At 41.8% G+C, this 21,427-nt stretch overlaps 3 protein-coding genes and 1 non-coding gene across 6 annotated transcripts in view; 2 read left to right on the top strand and 2 right to left on the bottom strand.

The window, feature by feature from the left end:
• The window catches only part of LOC110014374 (gastrula zinc finger protein XlCGF57.1), a 526,943-nt gene that overhangs the window by 46,718 nt on the left and 458,798 nt on the right, over nucleotides 1-21,427 (top strand). The gene's annotated exons all lie outside the window — the stretch shown is intronic.
• The window catches only part of LOC105357660 (NACHT, LRR and PYD domains-containing protein 12), a 243,950-nt gene that overhangs the window by 200,118 nt on the left and 22,405 nt on the right, over nucleotides 1-21,427 (bottom strand). The window lies entirely within an intron of this gene.
• Nucleotides 11,210-21,357, bottom strand: LOC105355338 (zinc finger protein 391-like). 2 transcript variants are annotated; one of them, XM_023962660.1, is made up of 3 exons: nucleotides 20,947-21,357; nucleotides 18,060-18,554; nucleotides 11,210-13,393 (listed from the first exon to the last, which is right to left on the bottom strand). In XM_023962660.1, exons 1-3 carry the CDS (start codon nucleotides 21,089-21,091, stop codon nucleotides 13,389-13,391), a joined length of 645 nt encoding a protein of 214 aa, XP_023818428.1. In that variant the 5' UTR covers nucleotides 21,092-21,357; the 3' UTR covers nucleotides 11,210-13,388. The 2 variants fall into 2 exon arrangements, with proteins under 2 accessions (XP_023818428.1, XP_020565642.2); XM_020709983.2 differs by lacking the exon at nucleotides 11,210-13,393 and having other exon boundaries at nucleotides 16,445-18,554.
• trnar-ucg lies at nucleotides 12,437-12,509 on the top strand. The gene has a single exon. It is a non-coding gene; the product is annotated as a tRNA-Arg (tRNA).

Here is a 21,427-nt window from a genome sequence, read left to right as displayed (position 1 = left end):
AACCTCAATATGGAGGAACAAGTACCTTTGCAGATTTAGAATTTAGCTGTGATGCTAGGATTCATTCTGCAGTCCAAACTGCTATGTTGGTCTGATCAATAAGGACTTTCATAATTAAACTTTATCAACAGCACAAACTTCATTTCCAGATTCTTAAAGCCTGGATTGACCCAGAAGAGTTTCTGGTGAACTTGTTCTCACACTCTGAATCCACTCTGAAATAAGAATCCAGAAAAATAGAAGAAAGAAGTCTAAAACATAAATCCTTTCAATGGAACTGGATAAACAAGTAAATACAAGCTCATAAAAAAGCAGATTTCAGATAGATTTCCCTGCATTTCTGTCTGCACTGCTGTGTGTTAGACTGAGATCTTTAACAGAGACTGTATGTATGCAGATGATGGTTGACTGAACTGAAGGAACCAAAAGGATCAGAAGAAAGAATCAATTTCTGCTTCAGTTTCTTCGTTTAGTTATCAAACTTTTTCATTCACAGATCAATGATTTATATAGAAAGAAGATGATGAACAGAAGAAAGAGCATTTTATAAATGTGCTTCTAGAATAACTGACATTGTGGAAATGAAGACATCCTTTCATTCTGGACCGTCTGCTTTGGGTTCAAACCTTTCAGAAGGTTCTGGATTGGATTTCATTTGGACAAATATAATACGTCTTTGTTCTTTAGCTAAAAGATCATATGATTGTTAAAAACAATTCTTTCTTCTTTCATGTTTTTTTTTATTTCTAATCATTATTAAACCTGTCCTTTGTATATCAATCTGAACACTGATCTGATTTATCATCACAATCAAATCTGGACTCACCTGAACTTTCTGCAGTTCCTCATAGCTGGGATCAGTCTTCGTTTACCCTCATCTGATGTGTTGTACTGGTTCAGGTCCAGCTCATCTAGAACCTCCTCTGACATCTGCAGAGTGTAGGCCAGAGCTGAGCAGTGGATCTCCAATAGTTTCTTTTCTGATTTGTTCTCCAACTTCAGGAACTCTTGGATCTCCTGATGAATTGAGAGGTCCTTCATCTCCATCAGACAGTGATAGATGTTGATGCTTCTGTCAGGAGAGACTCCTTCACTGTTGATCTTCTTCAGGTTGTTGATGGCTTTCTGTATGGTTCCTGGGTTCTTCTTTCTCTGTCCCAGTAGGCATCCTAAGAGTCTCTGGAAGGTTCCTGGATTCTTCTCTGTCTGACCCAGCAGGCCTCCTAAGAGTCTCTGGTTGGACTCCACAGAAAGACCATGAAGGAAGCGAACAAGCAGGTCCAGGTGTCCAATGTTACTCTGCTGGGATTTCTCCATGACTCTATTCAGAAACACATCCAGGGATGGGTTCCTTATGTTCTTCTTCAGGAAGTCCTTAATGACCTTTACCTTCCTGTTGGAGTAACAGTGGAACATGTAGACTGCAGCCAGAAACTCCTGAACGCTCAGATGAACAAAGCTGTAGACCGGTTTCTGGAAGATCCCACACTCTCTTCTGAAGATCTCAGTACAAACTCCAGAGTACACTGAGGCCTCTGTGACATCCAGACCACACTGCTGCAGGTCTTCTTGGTAGAACATGATGTTTCCTTTCTCCAGATGTTCAAATGCCAGCCTCCCCAGCTTCAGAAGAACTTCCCTGTCAGTCTCTGTCAACTCTTGTGGAATTGTCTGATGTTCCTGCTGGTACTTGTTCTTCTTCCTCTTTGTCTGGACCATCAGGAAGTGGGAGTACATGTCAGTCAGGGTGGTGGGCAGCTCTCCTCTCTGCTCTGTGGTCAGCAGGTTCTCCAGAACCACAGCAGTGATCCAGCAGAAGACTGGAACTTCACACATGATGTAGAGGGACATGGAGCCCTTGATGTGGGAGATGATTCTGCTGGACAGCTCTCCATCTGGGAACCTCCTCCTGAAGTACTCCTCCTTCTGAGCATCATTGAAGCCTCGGACTTCTGTCAGTCTGTCCACACATGAAGGAGGGATCTGATTGGCTGCTGCAGGTCTAGAAGTGATCCAGACCAGAGCTGAGGGCAGAAGACGTCCCTGGATGAGGTTAGTGAGCAGCACGTTGACTGAGGACTTGTGTGTGACATCAGACACAACCGGACTGTTGTTGAAGTCCAGAGAAAGTCTGCTTTCATCCAGACCATCAAAGATGAACAGAAGTTTGCAGACAGACAGCTGTTCTGCTGGGATCTTCTGGAGTGTTGGATGGAACAGCTGGATCAGAGTGAGAAGACTGTGCTGCTCATCTCTGATCAAGTTCATCTCCCTGAAGGACAGAGGAACCACAGCACTGATGTCTTGGTTCTCCAAGCCCTCGGCCCAGTCCAGAGTGAACTTCTGCACTGAGAAGCTTTTTCCAGCTCCAGCAACTCCGCTGGTCAGAACCACTCTGATGGATCTGTGTTGGTCAGAGAAGACTTTGAAGATGTCTGGGTTCTTGATTGCAGTGTCATGGAGCTGGTTGGTCTTGGTGGTTGTCTCCAGCTGCATCACCTCATGTTGGGTGTGACCCTCTGGTCTCAGTTCCTCTGTGATGTAGAGCTCAGTGTAGACTCTGTTGAAGACCGTTTCTCTATCTGCTTCTTCAGTTCCTTCAGCCACATGTTCACTTCTGCTCCTCAGACTGATCTGATGTTCTCCAAAACTCTCCTGCAGACCATTATCTGCTGGAAGAGCAGAGAAGAAAGCTCCTTCATGAGTGTTCCACATGTTTCCAGAAGAATCCATCAGCAGATGATCAGGCTCTGACTCACCAGCTCTGGGTCTTTCTGCAGAATTGGGTCCGCTCCTCTTCTTCCCTCTGTTGACGTTAAGGAGAAACGTTAGTGAACAACAATAAAAGCAGTAAGTGGGAAGTTCCAGACTAACTCTGATCATAGAGAAGATACGCTCTGATTTTCTTCAGACTCAGATATTGTGTGATTCAGACTGCACTGAATGTGAGCAAATGTGTTTCCAGTTGTAAACCAGAGCACATCTAGTCCATTTGAAGGTCTAAATGATGCGTTAGCTGTTTTTTGGAGCTCACGTCTGGACTGAGGTCAGAGAAAAAAATAGCTGTTTGCTTCATCCTCACAGACTGAGCTTCGTGTCAAGAGTTATCCAACTATTTTCTTTCCACTCAGACATAAAGCAGTCATACCAGATGCTTGATCTTCCTGGATGTCCCTGGATGAGCTGTTTCCTGTGATGTCATTCCCCGGGTCAGCGTAATCCAGTGCTTGATTGTTGTTTGACTGTTTTGCTCCCGTTTGGTATTAGCCTAATTGCTAATACCTAACTTTAGTGTTATCTGGTTTAATATTCACATTAATTAAGAAGCATCTTTATTATAATAGTAAATACACTACTGTGTTAACCACTTGCTGTCTATGCTACTCTAAGCTTGCAATGTAACTGCTTCTTAGTTAAACACCGTTAGCCTTAGTTTAGCACGGCATGGCTTCTACCTCCTCGGCCTTCATTCCTCTCTCCTGCCTCATGGTCCATATGTTTAGTGAGGATCCTAGGTGTAGTGTTTTCTTAGACATGGAGGCCAGGCTAGAGCAGTTAAAAGTGCAGCTCCAGACAAGCCAAACCAGCAAGCCAGGTTGTTACTTGTAGCGCGGTCCACCCTATCAGGGCTAACCTAGTTAGCACCCCAGCGCCTCCCTAGCACCCAGGGAATACACAGAATACACAGAAAGACTTTGCACCGGTGGGAAGGAAGCATAGTGCAAGATGAAAAAACTTAGAGCACCCAAAGCTCCAGTACTGTTCAACCTAAATAGCAGAGAATGGAAATAATCCAATATTTCTCCTTAGTTCAATAGCCAGAATAATCTGCAGTCAGAGCAGCTCTGAAGATTTTCTTATATTTTTTATAGTAAAATCTCAAATATTAAACTTAAGTTGAAACTAGTTATTCCTACTATCAGCCCAGAGCTGGCCGAAGCGGTAGAAGTGAAGGCATCCATAGAAACCTCTGTAACATTAGACTGCTTCACTGCTGTGGATCAAGTGGAAATAACATCAGTTATTATGTCCTCCAAAACCTCAACTTGTCTCTATTTTTGGGAGCTGAAAGCCTCTTGTGTTAGACATATTTTACTGTTACAACAGGGGTTATGAATCTTTTGGCACACTAGGTGTATATTTGAATTAACCCCTTTTATAATTTAGGCTAAACTTAATTCATCTTACTTACCGGTATATTTGTAACATTATTGCGTTGGACCGGAAAATAAAAAGAGGAAGGAAGAGAAAGGGATGTTAGAGAGGGGGTGGGGGTGGGAGGATGATTATAGAAGGGGGGGGTAAAACCATGAAGCAGCATAAAGCAACAAGTTGCTGGATGATTATAATCATTACTGTCAAGTTCAGATGAAATACAAATCTAGAAGGGGCGGGGCCAGTCCACACACACACACACACACACACACACACGCACACACACACACACACACACACATACACACACACACACTCAAATGTCGTAAACATACCGGTTGGTTTCAAAAATGTTCACATACAGACAAGTCAACATGTACACAATAGAACTCATGTTTACACACGCATACTCATGACTTCAGACCAATACATATGAAACATTTCATTCAGTCATGTGTACTATTTGTGCAAAGGTAAGATAGTACCTGGGCTTGAGTGAGTGTTTATGTTCTTCTAAGATGGGTGATGGAATGTTAAAGGAAGGATAGAAAGTGCCCAGTCATCCCCACACCAAGATCAATGTCAACCAATATCAAATCTTTATTTTGAAAATCCTATAAAGAGTTGTAGTTAAGCAGCTTTACTGCCACCTACACGACAATAGCCATTTTGAAGATTTTCAGTCAGGGTTCAGAGTTAGAGTCTCTAATGACTTATTACTGGCCTCAGAAAAAGGAAATACTTTATATTCTGGTCCGGTTAGACCTCAGCGCAGCCTTTGACACTATCAACTACAGTATTTTACTCTCAAGAGTAGATCATCATATTGGGATCAGAGGATTTGCCCTCCGGTGGTTTGAATTCTATTTACCCAAAAGGTACCAGTTTGTTAATGTAAATGGACAGTACTCTTATCACACTCGAGTTAGCTATGGAGTCCCACAGGGCTCAGTTCTAGGACCCATACTGTTTATGCTTTACATGCTGCCATTAGGAAACATAATCTGGAAAAAAAACATTCATTTTCAATGTTATGCAGATGATACACAGTTGTATTTAACCTGACCAGAATGATCATATAGAGAAACTAAAGGCCTGCATTAGGGACATCAAGATCTAGATGACAATTAATTACCTTCTCCTACACCCAGAAAAACTGAGTTAATTAAACTATGTCTTAAAAACCTGAGGGATGCTTTGTCTAGTTAGATAGTCTCCCTGGATGGCGCATGTATAGCCTCCAATTCCACTGTTAGAAACCTAGGGGTTTTATTTGACCAGGATTTATAATTTAAGGCTCACATATTATAGGCGTGTAGAACTGCATTTTTTTACCAGTGCAATATATCTAAGATCAGAAATATATTATCTTAAAGTGATGCTGAAAAACTCATCCATTCGTTTGTTACGTCTATGCTGGATAACTGTAACTCCTTGTTAGCAGCGTGTCCTTAAAGTTCCTTAAGAAGTCTCCAGCTTGTTCAGAACGCAGCAGCTAGATTGTTGGCAGGAACTAGCAGAAGAGAACATATAACTTCCTTGTTATTTTGACTTCACTGGCTCAGTGCCTTACCAACAGAAGACTTCGCCCTCAAAATGCAGGAATGCTTGTGGTGCCTAGAATTTGTAAAAGAACAGTCGGAGGTAGAGTTTAGCCATCAAGTCCCTGTCTTGTGGAATAAGCTCCCAGCTCATGTAAGAGAGGCCGGCACAGTTTCGACATTCAAAGCTAGGCTTAAAACATTCCTCTTTGGACAGGCTTATTGTCAGAGTAGCTAGTAATTTTCTAATAGTAGCTTACTATTCACATGTTTGATTGAAACTTAATATCAATACCAATTAGTTGCTAGTAGGCTGCTCCAGATCCTGTATGCATCTTAACCCATCTTCAACCTGACCCGACCTGACCTTTGTACTACACACACTTGGATGATGTGATCCCATTGTGACCACACAAATATTTTCAAAGAACCTCCAGATCATTCCTGCACCACAATCTATCCACGACCATACCCAGAGACCAATGGCAACACTACCCTTTGACCCCCCCCCCCCCCCCCCCCCCCCGGGCCTAGCCCAGACCTGATCCCTAAGTTTGACCCTAACCAGAAGCTGCGGAAAGTATGGTGCACTGGGGTTCTGTCCTCTAATCTCATCTACTTGTTGTCTCCTTCTCTCCTCTGTTCCTGATAATTTATCATTCAGTCCTCCATGCCTCTGTTTGGTGCAGAGCGATTCATGCATTGTCCCACCTGTACTTGCTCTTACACTTGGTTGTGGACCCTAAGAAGCCTATGAAGCTCATCTGCTGGACTATTTAAACATGTAGGTGTAGATAAGCTAATTCTGTTCTAAGAGTTCTGGTACATCACCTGTCCATCCTGGTGAGGATCCCTCCTTCATGTGAACACATCTGAGGTTTCTTCTTTTTTTTCGAGAATCCATTTCTTAAAGGAATTTTTCCTAACTGAGGGGGGTCTAGTTTATGCCCAGTTTAGTTTAGTCTGTTTAGTTTATTTTAGCCATTACCTATTAAATTGTATGACTTTGTGTTCTTTATAATTTCCTGTTTATTAGAAAGCCAATTGGGACCACTATTGTTGCAATACTGGCCAATATAAATAAAATTGAACTGAATTGATTGGATGGATCAGCTGATGTTCTTGATGAGAACATTGTTGTTCCTGCTGAGAGCTGAACTCTGCTTTGTTCACTAGAAAATGTTTCTTACTGTGAGTCTGAAGGTCCTGGTTCAGTTCTGAATCTTGGAGGATGACGTTTGGACTGGTCACTCTTCTTGGATCCACAGCTGGAGGCTGCAGACTGGACTCCCTGTGTGACCTGTTGACCTCTGCAAACACAAAACCATCAGAGTGTTGGAGGATCTGCTTCTTCATGAACAGCTGATGGACTTTGACATGAACACAGACTGAGCTGTTTAGTCTGAAATAACATGACATGTTTGGATCAACAGTTTACAGGTTTCAGCATTTTCTGTCAGTCAATCCAGACTTTTTTCTTCTAATTCTCCATGTTGAAATTCTGATAGCAGAAAGTCAAACTAGAACAATGTGATGTTTGGAAAGCATGAAAATCTGAATCCTAGGAGTCTGCAGTGATTCTTCTCATTAGACTGGAGCTGCTGTCAGTCAGAGTCAGCAGTCAACATGTTTTCTTCTCCAACATCTCTGATGTCTCTCAGAGACTCTCAGAAGACTCAACTGAAAAGATCTCATCACACACATGATGCTCCAAGTGAGTCTGATCAGAGAGATCCAGAACTGAACCAGACCTCAAGTCCTTCATCTGAAAACTGTTGATCATCTGAACTAGAATCCATCCTCCAAAAACTCTGACAAACACTCACTGTTCCACTCCTGAACTGATGACTTTGAAGTTAGGAGGTAAATCATTTGACCAGTCACTCCTTTTGGACCTCCAGCTGGATTCAGATCCAGGTCCAGGTTGGTTCCTGTGAAGAATGAAGGTTGCTGGTGTGAGTCCTGAGCTCTGACATGGAGAAGATCATGGACAGACAGTTGGAGATGTTCATCTCACCTCTGAGCTTTTCTCTGGTTGTCATGGTTAACATCTCTGCTTTTAGAGGGAGGGGCTCCCTCCTGTGTGTCCTCCCACTGATCCATGCTGCTGGATTCACTGGATCCACATCAGCTCACACACACCTTCCTCCTTCACATGCAGAGGAAACCCTCAAGTTTTTGCTTTGGAGCTTCATTTTCAATCCTAAACAACTTCATCAAACCTTTGTTTGCTGCAGCAGAAAAAGTATTTCTTCTTTGATCAGATGATGATTCAAATGTTCTGAGAAGTTCTGTCTGCTGTCTGTCTGTAGAGTCCTGATCCTGCTGCAGAACCAACTGAACCAACTTCTCTTTGCTGGGACTAAAACTAAATATGTGGATGAGCTCGGAGGTTCCTCACTGACATTTGACCTTAGACCTGTTTATCTTTTTGTCCAGAAGATCAAACATTTCCTCCATTCAGACATCAAGCTGCAATTCCTATTCCGCCCTGCAGAGGTCAGTGTTTGAAGATCCCAAAAGCCTCTGTCTGTCTGTTTTCAGAGGAACCCGTGATCTCCACCTGCAGAGGTGAAGATCTTCACTTTGTGTCTTTATTTGGTTAAAAGATGAACAAAGAACCAAAGAAAGAAAAATCCTCCTTTAAACTTCTTCAAATCATTTCATCACTTCATGATCCAGAACTCCAAACTACTGCTGGATCAATGGAATCTGATATTAGCCAGGATCCTTTAGGATTCCAACAGAGAGGTTCCCAACTGAGTCCTAATATTCAAGAACTTCTTCTGAAAGCCTTTGAAATGCAAATATCCACATTCTTTCCATCCCAGATGTTCCATCAACTCACCCCTCTGTCACAAATGCATCTGTTCTTTCTTTGACTTCTTCCTCTGGATTTTCTGAACAGCTTTGTGTCGCTGAAGTCCCACTGCTCCAGTTTCAAACCGGTTCTGAATGCATAAAGCAGATTCCTGTGGACTTTGGACATGAGGCACATGGTCTGATCCTGAAACAGATCTTAAATTTGGTTAATCTTTTATGCATTCAACAGCTTTCTTTGTGATCATTGACTGTATTTATGATTTGACTGTTTACTTCTGTCAAACATCAACTGATTTGCAGTTTTTTTCTCTCTCTTTTTCTCCAAACATCACATGATGGATGGAAGTCTGAAGGAGCTGGAGCAGGAAAAAAGACTTTTCAACTCTGTTTCCATTTGACATCATTTCTCTTTTCTTTTCTTTTCTTTTGCTTTGACTCAAAACTACTCAATCGGGATTCATGAAGCGTCTTTGAAAGTCAGATGTTTGAGAGTCTCTATCAGGGTTAGTGTTTGTGAAAAAGACCTTCAGGATTTCAAATCTGGTTCTGGAGTCTTCTGGCTGATGAAGGTCTGACAGACAAACTCTGCAGGAAGAACCAGCTGCATTTGCAGCTTCTTTGCTCCAAAGTCTGTTTCCATGGCAACAACAGGTCATCAGCTGGTCCCACCTACCTCTGTCATAGCAGAACAGAGTCGCTCAGAGGTCAGCTGCTGCACCTTTCCTTGCCTGCAGTCCTTCACCTGCTGACACACCCAAAGGACACCTGAGCAGCAGCTCCGCCCCCCAGCAGAGTCTGTGTGGGAGCTTCACTCTGCAGACGCTCACATGAGCAGAACCCCCAGCTGCTCCTCTTCCTTTCTGCTGCTCCTTCAGGGGGCGTCACCTCCAGACAGGTCAGATCTTCTAAAGATTGGGCTCTTTTGTTTGGTTTTCAGGGAATTTTCTTGGTTCTGGTTGGAGTTCTGTCAGTCCCACAAGCTTACTCCTACTCCTACTCCTAATAATCATCATCATCATCATCATCATCATCATCATCATCATCATCATCATCATCATCATCATCATCATCATCATCATCATCATCATCATCATCATCATCATCATCATCATCATCATCATCATCATTTTCCAGACACTCAAAGCACTTACTTTGTGTGTGCTACTTTTCTATACTTTTAAAAACCAATCTATTATCTTTCTTGAAAGATAAAATTGGTTGTTGCTTTCTGACGCACTACTTGCTAGGTGTGGTTTGTAATTATCTATGCTGTGCAATAAAGTTAATGGAAAAATTGATTCATGAAGTGGTTCCTTGTGCTGCGGGTTTTGACAGCAGCAGGAATCTCTGAGAGTTAGGAGACAATTTGTGGAGACAGTTTGTAGATTTAGGACAAACCAACGTTTGGAAATGAAACCAAAGTGTTCCCTATGTAACAATGGGAACTATTGTTGTGTGTTTGTTTCCAGTCGGACGTTGCACAGTCAGAATGAATGAGAGCATGTACCTGAGCTGCCTGAGTTTATTAAAAGTACTCCCCTGTTGGGTAAAAGTATTAAGGCCCGTACACACCGGGACCAATATTCGCCAGCCGTTATTCGCCAGCGTTTTTTAATATGTTTTTTGTGTTCACACCCAGGCGATTTCGCTGACGATGAGCCGAGTGAACATGCAATTTCATTCCCTGACATTAGATGGCACTTAATGTAAAACAGAAATACTCCTGTACACAAGGTGGCGCTGCGCAACTTTACGCTTCTTAAAGTCGATTTTCACTCAGAAGAAGAGAGCAAGTATTTACGCGCTTGTCATACAAAGAAAACATGAACATTTCAAGCACCAGTAGCTCCAGCTCCAGTTCCAGCGATTGAGAAATTATTGTTCTGTTGAATGATGAAAGACGCTGGAAAGACGCCGATTTTGGGTACATCCCATAGTTACAAGAAGAGAAGAACAAGGGGAGTTTTATCGACTGGTACAAGAGCTGAAAATGTATCATGAGCGTTTTCGGGGATATTTTATAATGTCATTATTTCTTCGCGGCAGTGTAGACGCTACTTGGCGTCTATCTTCTTTGGTGGTATGTGTGCTCAGAAAGGCAGTTTTGTGTTTGAGCGCCCCCAAGTTATGTGTTTTACTGTAACTTCAGAAGCTCCAGACACGTGTGCAAAAGCGCCATTCTCATTGGTCGTATAGTTTTTGACGCGGTGCGTCAAACCAAAAAAAACGAACCCGAGGCGATTGTTAAATAATTTCGCGTCGGTGTGCACACTCACATTAGTACCCTTTGTTTAGTCACGAGGCGTTAAACATCGGCGAATATCGCGCGCGAAATTCGTCCCGGTGTGTACGGGCATTTATGTGTTCCGTTTCTTGAGTGAAGACCAGAATATAACACCCTAATCAAAAATCACTGACCACATCAATGTCACAAAAACACAGTGGGCCGTCACGGCGCACTTTACGAGACCATTTTGTCTGACTACAAATCCTGAATTTGTTCCATTAGATGTGTAACGATCATCTATTTATTTTAGTGCTCATTACATTTTTTAGGGTACTGAGATTCTTTAAATTGATATATTTACACAACTGATTCGACTCTTTGTTATTCGTGTCTGTTTATGTAACACAAGAAAACCAAGCCATCAGAATAAAACAAATTTGCATGTTAATCCTAAAACCGATTAGTTTTCGCAACCTTTGTGCTACCCTAGGCACTTGAGAGTTGGGTCATCTAGACCCTCCTCTAGAGAACCTCCTGTTCTGAAGAACGGCTTTCCATAAGTTTCAGCAGCAGGAATCCTCTGGTTTCCATCATCCTGAGAAGATTCTGAAGAACAGACTTTAGACAGCCGATAACATGACAGAGATTTCTGCCACAGGCTAATTCCTGCTTTGACTGGATCAAATGTTTCCTCTGAGGGTTTTGAGTTCAGACCAACATGTTTCCACTGAACCATGAGAGTCATTGGTCTGAAATCCACCTCCAGATCAGCAGGAGAGTCAGGAGGAAAATTCACTGTTTCAATCCAAACTGAACTGACTGTTTCAGTCAGTAAAGTCAGTAAGCTGACAGATCCTCATGAAAGGCTCAGAAAAGACGCTCAGAACTCCTCATCTTCTTCAGGTTTCAGGGATGATGAAAAGTTTTTGTTTTCCAACAACGTCCCTCCTGCCTCATCCCGGGAGCTTCTGAAGCTGCTGGAGTCAGCTGGTTTCCATGACAACGGCTGATGAAGGACAGGAGTTTGTGTTGAGTGAGACTGGAACATTAATGTGTGACTGAAACAACTGTTGTAGACTGCAACTTCTGTTGTCAGAAGCTGCTGAAAGAAGAGACTCTGCGTTTTCCAGCAGCTCCAGCAGTTTGTCAGAGCTTCATCATTTTCTGCAGCAGCATCAGAGCCAGAGAGCCAAATAAAGTGGTCTGAGAAGAAGCAGCTCTGAAGCTCTGCAGTTGACGGGGCAGCTTCAGGACTCATGAGGAGGACCACACTGCAGCGCCTCCTGCTGAAGAATCAGAGAGTCTGCAGACAGAAGATCCTTCCAACAGCAAAGAGGTCTGCAGGAGCTCTTTCCACCACCAGCAACAACCGGAACCAAGCAGGACCTACAAGAAGTTCATCCACTAAACCTCCACAACTCTGTCATTCCAATTCTTCAGCAGTTCCAGCTGCAGCAGGAAGTCCAGATGTTTGCAGCTGCTGCAGCTTTCAGCCTGGAGCTTCTTCAGATGAAACAGTGATGCTGGAAACAGCCTGGAGATATTGTGAGTCCATCACAGGGTTTGGTCCAAAGCTCCAGTGCAGCCTCTCACCTCCTCCACCTTCCTCTTAGAGGCAGCTGAAGCTCCTCCTCTTCTTCAGCTGGATGATGCTGTCCTCCACCTGCAGCTGGACAACGACATTATGACTGACCATGTGGCCTAATGGACAAGGCGTCTGACTTCGGATCAGAAGATTGAGGGTTCAAGTCCCTTCATGGTCAGAGACAGAACATATTCCCAAATAAACTGTTACTAGCTGTTTGTTGTAACTGCATCTGCAGCTTCTAGCAACGTTTCTGTTTTCCTTTTTTGAAACAGTTTGTTTCGGAATGATGGAAACAGTTTTTCTGCAGCTTGAAGCTGTTCTGGAAGATTTTCTTCTTTAGTGCAGAGAAATCTCTCATTTGATGAGACGGAGGAACTGCAGCAACGTTTCCTGGAAAACCTCTACATTTCCTTGAAACCATGTTGGAACTTTCTCCATGAGGTCACATGGTCTGGAAGAAGCCACAGTTCCAGCTGACAGAAGTCTGGTTCTGATCCATCAGATCTCACTAGCAACAGAACCAAACCTTCACGTGTTGCAGCAACAGTTTCCATGTTTGGGAGGATCTTCTGAAGAACAGCTCAGTTCCAGATCACATCATGATGTTTGAGGTTTTCTTCTTTCCAGGAAATCATCTGTGCCTGTGCTGAGAAGGCACTTTTACTTATTTTCCTTTAAACTTTAGATCAATCATTTAGAATCAAGGATTTATTGATAAATATTATTTATTTACAGATAATAATTATTAAATGTATTTATCCTCCAGCAGTGATTGTCGTGTTTGCAAGTCTCTTATTTTGAAAGTCTTCAAGCATGATCATCATGGTGGTTTTTCTAAATCTACAAGAACTCATCCTGAATCCAAAAGACATTAGAGCATCAAAGAATCCAACCGACTTCCTTCACTCTTCATCAACATGAAGTTGAAGATCCAGATTTAAAGCTTCAGCCTGAAGATCTGTTTGGATGTGAACAGCAGGAGTGAGATGAAGACATGGATCAGGAGCAGAGAGCAGGTGGTCACGTGTGAAGCTTCATCTGCAGGACGTCTTCCTCAGCCTGCAGAGGTGGAGCAACAGCAGTAACATGTACATTGTCTCAGCATAAACTACAATCACAATAAAGCCGTTTAAGATATAACTCTAATAATTAAAAACAACTCATTACACATACATCTAAAAGAATGTGTTTTGTAAGTGTGTATGTTTATCATTTTTTTGTCATTTCAAGCAGTGAAACTCATACTGTCTAGTATCTTTACACACACGTTTCAAAATGTTTTGATCATTTATCTTTTGGGTTTTGATAATTGTGGTTTAGAGATTATGAAAGCCTACAAAACTGTTTGACATAGAATATCTTATCAGAAAAATATGAGGTTCCATTTGTGCCAAAAATATCAAAATGTGTTTTTGCGTCCACTGTTATGTCTTTGGTCCATTGTCTATGTCCACTGATTGTGTTTTTGCGTCCACTGTTATGTCTTTGGTCCATTGTCTATGTCCACTGATTGTGTTTTTGCGTCCACTGTCTATGCTTTGAGCTCATTGTCTGTCTATTGAATGAGTTCATTTTACATTGGTTCATGTCTATGTACTACTAAGCAATATCTTCTGCATGCCCATGATTCTTTTATTATTACTTTGTATTTACTTTGTGATGTATATGCTTGATCCATGCTTAAACTTTGCATTTGTCTTTGTCCTTATCCCATGTCGTCTAACTACGGCGTCAGGAAAGTCCTCCTTAGCAACAGTTGCTAGTGTCGTTTGCTACGTCGTTTCACGTGTCGTCAGGAAAATCCTTAGCAACCGTTGCTAGTGTCGTTTGCTACGTCGTCTCACCATGGCGTGTCCTTAGATCTTGTTGTATTTCAAATTTTGCAAAAGTTGTCAGAGAAGTCCTTTGTACGGTCGGTAAACGGTTTCCTGTTTTATCACGGAACAAAACACGTTTTAAAAAAACAAAACTTTATTGATAATCCTGCAAACGCGCACTGCCAGAAAGGTGCGCGGGGGGGGGGGGGGGGTGCATGCGTACAACGGTTTCGCGTTCCCGTTTAAAGTTATTTAGTTTTAAGTTATTTAAAGTATGGCTTCTATTCAATCTTGTGATGAAACTATTATTTAAAGGTCTTTTGAAAAGTAACTGAAATTTATTCAACATGTTGTTCCAAATCTGATGGATAAACGAGGAGCAGAGGCGCCCAAAACAGCCTCATAGTGGTCCAGAGAGCGCCACCTCATGCTCAAATAAATACATAACAGATTGAAAAGAAAAGATCAAAATCCATTCAAAGATTTTGGGCCGTCTGCTCCTCGTTTATCCACCCGATTTGTGACAGCATGTTTGATAAAGATCAGCTATTTTAAAAGACTTAAATAGTAGTTTCATCTCCAGATTTAATTGAAGCCAGTCTCTAAATAACTTTAAAAAATTGGCAAGAGAGTCGCTTCGGGAACGTGAAAGCGTTGTGCGCATGCGCCCTCCCCCCCTCTTTCTGGCAATGCGCGTTTGAGGGAATATCAATAAAGTTCATCTTAAAAAAGTATTTGTCATGGTTAACCCTGGCGCCGGCTTTAATAAACATTTCTTTTTTCATTCCGTGGTAGTACAGGAAACAATTTACCGGCCGTACAAAGGATTTTTCTGACGACTTTGAAAGACGACAAGATCTAAGATCTAACGACAAGACACGGGGAAACGTCGTAGCTAACGACAGTAGCAAACGTCGTAGCTAACGACAGTAGCAAACGTCGTAGCTAACGACAGTAGCAACGGATGCTAAGGAGACGACAGGGCGTATAACAAAGACAAATGCAAAGTTTTACACATAACGCATGAACCAATGTTCAATGAACTTGGTCAATAGACATAGACAATGGACCAAAGACATAGACAGTGGACACAAAAACAGATTTTTGGCACAAACGGAACCTCATAGAAAAATCCCAAAAGGATTTTTTTCATCGGACTTTAGAAACTGTTTATTTCTGTGTTCAGTACTAACTTGTGCCTCCCTCTAATGACTGCATCAATGTGCTGCAATATGGAGGCGATCAGCCTGTGGCCTTGCGTTCATGGCATGTAAGCTCAGGTTGTTTTGAAGTTAATAAGCACATTAGGAATTTTACACGTTAAAACATATTTTGAAATATTCTAACTTTCTAAAACACAGAAACAAAAGTCTTTGACCGTGGTGTAGAGGCAGACTTCTGATCAGAAGATCTTCAATTAGCACTTTGCCTTCCCATGTGTCAAAGTATCCCTGGGCAAGACATTAAACCTCACATTTTCCATTGTTCGGCAGTGAAGCTGCTATCAGTGTGTGCATGGGTGAGTGCATTGGGGGACGGGCAGTGGTGGTTGTACACTAACTTTCTTCCCGGGCGTAACTCCACCGGGAACTACCCCTCCCCCCCCCACATACAAATTTGACGACACTCTTTTGTGTTCCCTATCTTTATTTGGCATTTTACACAAAAATGCATGAATTTCATAAACTTGTACTACAGGCGGCTCAAACTCAGTCACACAGGGGGCCTAAATTAAAAAGACACTTAAGGTTTTGGGCCGAACAAGATAAACATTTACTGAACATACTATAGCTAAACCTTTAAACCTTTTATAGTGAACTTTTTGAACATAAATATGAATAAAAACAGGAACATTATCCAGAATAAATCAAGTTAAACCTTAAATGACGTGTACTATTTTGCTCTCCATAAAAATAATTCTGTCAAAATTGTACAAATATGAACATGCTGCAGAACAAAACAAACAAAGCCTGGAAATATTAATAATAATAAATGACAAGTCATGTCTTTTCGTTTTCTTTGCTCTTTTTAAAACTGGTCTCCTGGCATCATTTTTAACAATAAGTTCATTTCTGCTTGGTGTGTGACGTCCTGTGCGTGTCTTTGTGAAACATATCAGAGGGATTGGATTTTTTTATAAACCTGTTATTGTAAATACCATTTTTAGGTCTTATAAAACATTAAGAATGAAATCATAGAACTCATCAGTGGGATTACTCCAAAAATATTTGTCATTTTTCTAATTTTATGCAACACCAACAGTAAAAATCCTACAAAAACCTCGATACATTCATTAAAAATGACCTTTTGTTTATTTCTGATCTCATAAAGTACAGCTGTTTTACATCCTACATTACCTGCTATCTTTATGTCAAAACCTGACACCAACTAAATGACAGAAAAGACATGTAATAAAAATATCTACAATAGTTAGTAAATAATGACATTATACACATGAGCTGAGTGATCCAACCGCAGCGATAATCCAGGTGTTGCGCAACCAAAGCTGCGCTCCTTGTAGCCTGCGCCCACTACCCCTCCCCTTCACAGACGCAGCTCCTCAAAGACAGGAGCACACAGCTGCGGGGGTGGCAATTCGCTGGTTTTAGGCTGTTACAAAGTCTTTGAAATAAATAATAGAAAACTGATAGTTGCGCAATTTTTCTTTTCTTCTAAGCACCCCCATTGAAATTTTCTCCCCGGGCAATTGCCCGTATTGCCCATGCCTAAAACCGCTACTGGGGACGGGACTGTAAAGTTTTTTTGGCCTTCCAAAAAGGTAGTAAAGTGCTATATAAGTATTTGCCATTTATCATCAAAATAATGGGGTTAAATATTTCAAAATAAATGTAAAAGCTTTATATAAAATTTTTGTTTATTTATGAAAGAAAAATGGTCCTTGCTCAAAATCCTTTATCATTTCTTTGTAAACCTGGAGTGTTATTTAAGTTTTTTTTTTGTCTTACAGAAGTTTTTTCTCTATGTTTATTCTGTATCTGTAAATTTCTTATTGATTTATTCTGTTTTTTTTATTACTTCTTAACCTTGTAGAGTGACCTTGGGTGACCTGAAAGGCACTTGCACAAGTTCTGTGCTGCGAGTTTCCCTGATTTTGAGTTTACACTACATCCTTTATTACATTATTTAACATGAAGTATTTTCTCCTGTGTGAGTTTTCATGTGTCTTTTGAGAATAGATGTTTGACTAAAACATTTATCACATTCTTTACAAGTAAAAGGCTTTTCTCTTGAATGAGTTCTCATGTGTGTTTTGAGACTAGATGTTTGACTAAAACTCTTTTTACATTCTTTACAAGAAAAAGGCTTCTCACCTGTGTGAGTTCTCATGTGATTTTTGAGAGCACAACTTTTACAAAACCTTTTATCACATTGTTTACAAACAAAAGGCTTTTCTCCTGTATGGATTGTCATGTGTCTTTTGAGATTAGAACATTTACTAAAACTTGCTTCACACTCTTTACAAGAAAAAGGCCTCTCTCCTGTATGAGTTCTCATGTGTGTTGTCAAGACAGATTGTTCACTAAAACTTTTATCACATTCTTTACAAGAAAATGGTTTATATTCTGTGTGAGTTCTCATGTGTGATTTAAAAGTACAACTTTTGCAAAATCTTTTATCACATTCTTTACAAAAAAATTGCTTCTCTCCTGTTTGTTTTTTTATGTGAAATCTAAACTGAGAAAATTTATAAAAAGCTGTTCTACATTTTTTACAGACATAAAGTCTTTCATCAGACTCAGTTCTCATGTGGACAAAGAGATTACTACTTATTCTTGAAGATTCACCAGACTTTCCAGAGGAAAGTGTCTTCTCCATTGGAGATTGTTTGCATTCCTTACCCAAACCTTTCTTCTTTGATTTTTTTCTAACATCAGAGTCACACTGACCCTCTAACATGTGAGAGCTGTCCACAGTTCTGGCATGACTTCTGTCTCTTCTCTTCCTCTGATCTCTGTCCTGTGGGTCTGTCTCTTCATCTGTAGTTGATGTTGATTCTTCATGTTGGTTTCCTTCTTCATCCTGACTTTTAGGTACATCAAAGCTCTGTTGATTGTTTAGATCTGCTTCACTGTTCTCATCTTCCTCATAAGTAGGAATCTCCATCAAGGTATCAGTCTCCTGCTTCAGATCAAGCTGCTCTTCATCTTGACTGATGAAGAGTTCGTCTGTTTCCTCTTTAATCTGTGGGGGTTCTGGTTCCTCCTGTTCGTCTTTAATCTGTGGAGGTTCTGGTTCCTCCTGTTCCTCTTTGATCTGTGGAGGTTCTGGATCCTGCAGTTCCTCTTTAATCTGTGGAGGTTCTGGTTCTTCCTGTTCCACTCTGAAGTTCCTCTGCTGGTTGCAGACATCTTCCTCTTCAGTCACCCAGTGCTGGGGGAGGACTGCAGGGACACAAACACAACAAGGAGCCTTTTATACGTTTACAGTACTTTGGGTTTTGTCAATCACAATATTTCTATTCCATCCACTTTAGTGCCAATAAAACACCGAAAGGTTGAGAGTTCCACACAATTTGTTCTTTAACTTAAATGAGGTAAGTCTGGAGAAATACAGCCAATGTATGGGTGCTAGAAGAAGATAGGAGAGGGTTATTGATAGGAAATGATCTTGAGTCATTAGAGCAAAAACAAGCTCACTGGGATGAGGAGTGTGATCTGCAGTTAGAAGAGAGGGGTGGAGTGAAGTATCCGGTACAGTAAAAGTGGATAGTCAGTCATCTTTAAAACAGTGCACAGTGTGTTAGATATTAGCAGTTAAAATATTGTTTCCAAGAAGACCGTTGGGTCGATGAAAAGAGGGGAAGTTAAAAAAAAACAAAAAAAACAATTATCAATAAAACCAAACCTAAACGTGTGGGAGGCGGACTACAGCCAGGTGTTTTGGGAAAGTATCCTGCTGAATCTAATGGATCCTCCAGAGAGTCTGAGGATGGGTTTTTCCAGTGGTTGATCCATGGTGGTTGATCATGGTCGACGAACCGCCTGGTCACCGCATCCCAGAGGAGTTTAATCTACCGGTTAGTAGAATCTGTTTCTCTGCGTGCCAGCTGCCAGGCCTGGGCCACTTACGGATTTAGCTGCCTCGCTTGGGCCTCGGTGGAGTAATTGGCAGCAGTGTTGTCTGCACCGGATCACCCAGGATCCCTGCCACTTGCAGTTTTTGGGGAGCGTTTCCTTCCCACGGACAACAGTGTCTACATGGCTGGGGATGGCCCTTGCTTGCTACCCACCATAGCAGCGGCGTCCTTCTAGGCCGGAACGGTGAGTTCGTTGAAGAGGGTGAGCTAAGGAGGCGTTGATGGATGTGTTGGCCTCGTCTGAGTTCTTTTTGTGCCCCAAATGACTACCTCAGCCCAGGATGGAAAATCTCTTGGTGTGGAGCAGGAGGAAGGCCATACACACTCTGCCGGGTCTCATGGAAGTGTTTCCTGGGTGACAGTCAACCTGGTGATTCCCTGCGACTGCTTTAAAGCGAGTTGATAGGCACTTGAGAGGAGGGTCTCTTTTGAAACTTGAAAGCGTTTGCTTTAATTTTCGGTTTAGTTCGTAATATAAATGCCTTTTGTTAATTAGCAAAAAAACAAACAACTATTGCATATTTAAGATCATCTGTTATGTTTAAAGTATGAAAACAAATAGTTAATTTTCACAACCATGAGGCGCACTTAAAAGTCTTACATTTTCTCCAAAATGTACGGTGCACCTTATGGTGCGATGCGCCTAATGTATTGTTGTGTGACTTTGGTAAAGAGGACAAAGGAGAGGACAGCCTGAGAACAGTAAAGAGGGAAGTGTGGGCGTGAAAGACAACACACCCTCGAACAGTACAAAAGTGTGGGGTATTTGTGTAGTTTAAACTGCAAGCTATCACAGTCTTCCTAAGACTGGGAGGCTGGGATTAAGTTAGATCAAAGTAAAAAAGTTTCTCTTTCCAACATCCATATGTGGTCTTATCACCCTCTCATGGTGGAAAAAGTATTATCTGAGCTTCTTCATCCACTAAATCATCTTCAAATGGACACACCATGCTGCTTCACCTCTCTGAAAACAAACTAACCTTCAACTAAACCTGCTCCAGACCAGGTTATGTTCAGAGCATGAGTTGCCATGGCAACTTGACATACCCTGAAACATACCTCCATTTCTGGAACCGAAAGCTGAGGTTATCAACTTCCTTAGCCTCAAATTTACCGTGGGAGCTAGCATAACCTGCTTTCTGGAATACCTCCCAGATTGCAAACCATCCTAAATAAACTTTTTTTCAGCAAAAAAATTTTTTTCCCATCAGCCAATCAACAGTCTCACTGTGAAGTACATCACTTGACTGACATGCAGATAAGCTAATCAAACATCATAATGAAAAGTTGACCAGCCTGATTGACAGATGTGTTATTTTGACATATATCACCCCCCCCCCCCCCCCCCCCCCGACAGGCCGATACTGAAGTGGTTATTTTGGCTCAGGTGTAGCCACGCCCCTCTGTCTCCAGCATTGATGATATTGGTTCTGCAGACCACAATCAGTCCTCTGCATGTCACTGCCAGTTACTAGGGCTTTAAACATGTTAATGCAAACGTCTTAGACGCCTTTAAAATGAATGTTTTATCCCAAAACAGAGGAAAAACAGCGCATGCGTCTATCCGAGGGTAATGCCCGCTGATTTCCCATCATCCCTTTGTTTACACACTCTTTCACAAGCTCACAGCCCTCACAACGCCAAAAACAAAGACGTTCATGGATCTATGTGTCTGCAGGTGGATGCAATGAACAAACCTGCAATGTGTAGCTGAAGCTGCGGGTTCCAGCTGATATCCAGCAGTCTGCGCTGACGACAGAGCTCCTCCTCGTTCTGGAGGATGGTTCCTTCAGCAGCAGAAAGTTGTTCTCTGACAGAACCTTCCTGAGGTTCTGAAGACATGGTTCCTGCTCCGATCTTTAGCTCCAACTCCCACAAACACCGCCGTCCTCTTCACTGCAGCTCCGATCGATCATCTGCTAGTCTCACAATCACAGCAATCCACGTTGTCTTTCCGTTCAACACTTCTTCATTCATTTACGACAAGAAATTTTGTTCGCAATCGAACAATGTATCGCTATATATCTCCTTACAAACCTCACAAAGGTTTTGCCAAAACATCTCCGTCCACTCAACACAAGGTAAGCTAACGCTGCTAAACTGTTAGTGCCTCGTTTGTTTACTTCCGGGTCACAACAGGAACGTCATTCAGAGAACCGCATTTCTAAAACTCAGTCT

The sequence above is a fragment of the Oryzias latipes genome, chromosome 2 (assembly GCF_002234675.1).
Source record: "Oryzias latipes chromosome 2, ASM223467v1".
Classification (NCBI taxonomy): domain Eukaryota; kingdom Metazoa; phylum Chordata; class Actinopteri; order Beloniformes; family Adrianichthyidae; genus Oryzias; species Oryzias latipes.
Note: the sequence above shows the minus strand (reverse complement) of the source record. Positions and strands in the feature narration are given on the sequence as shown.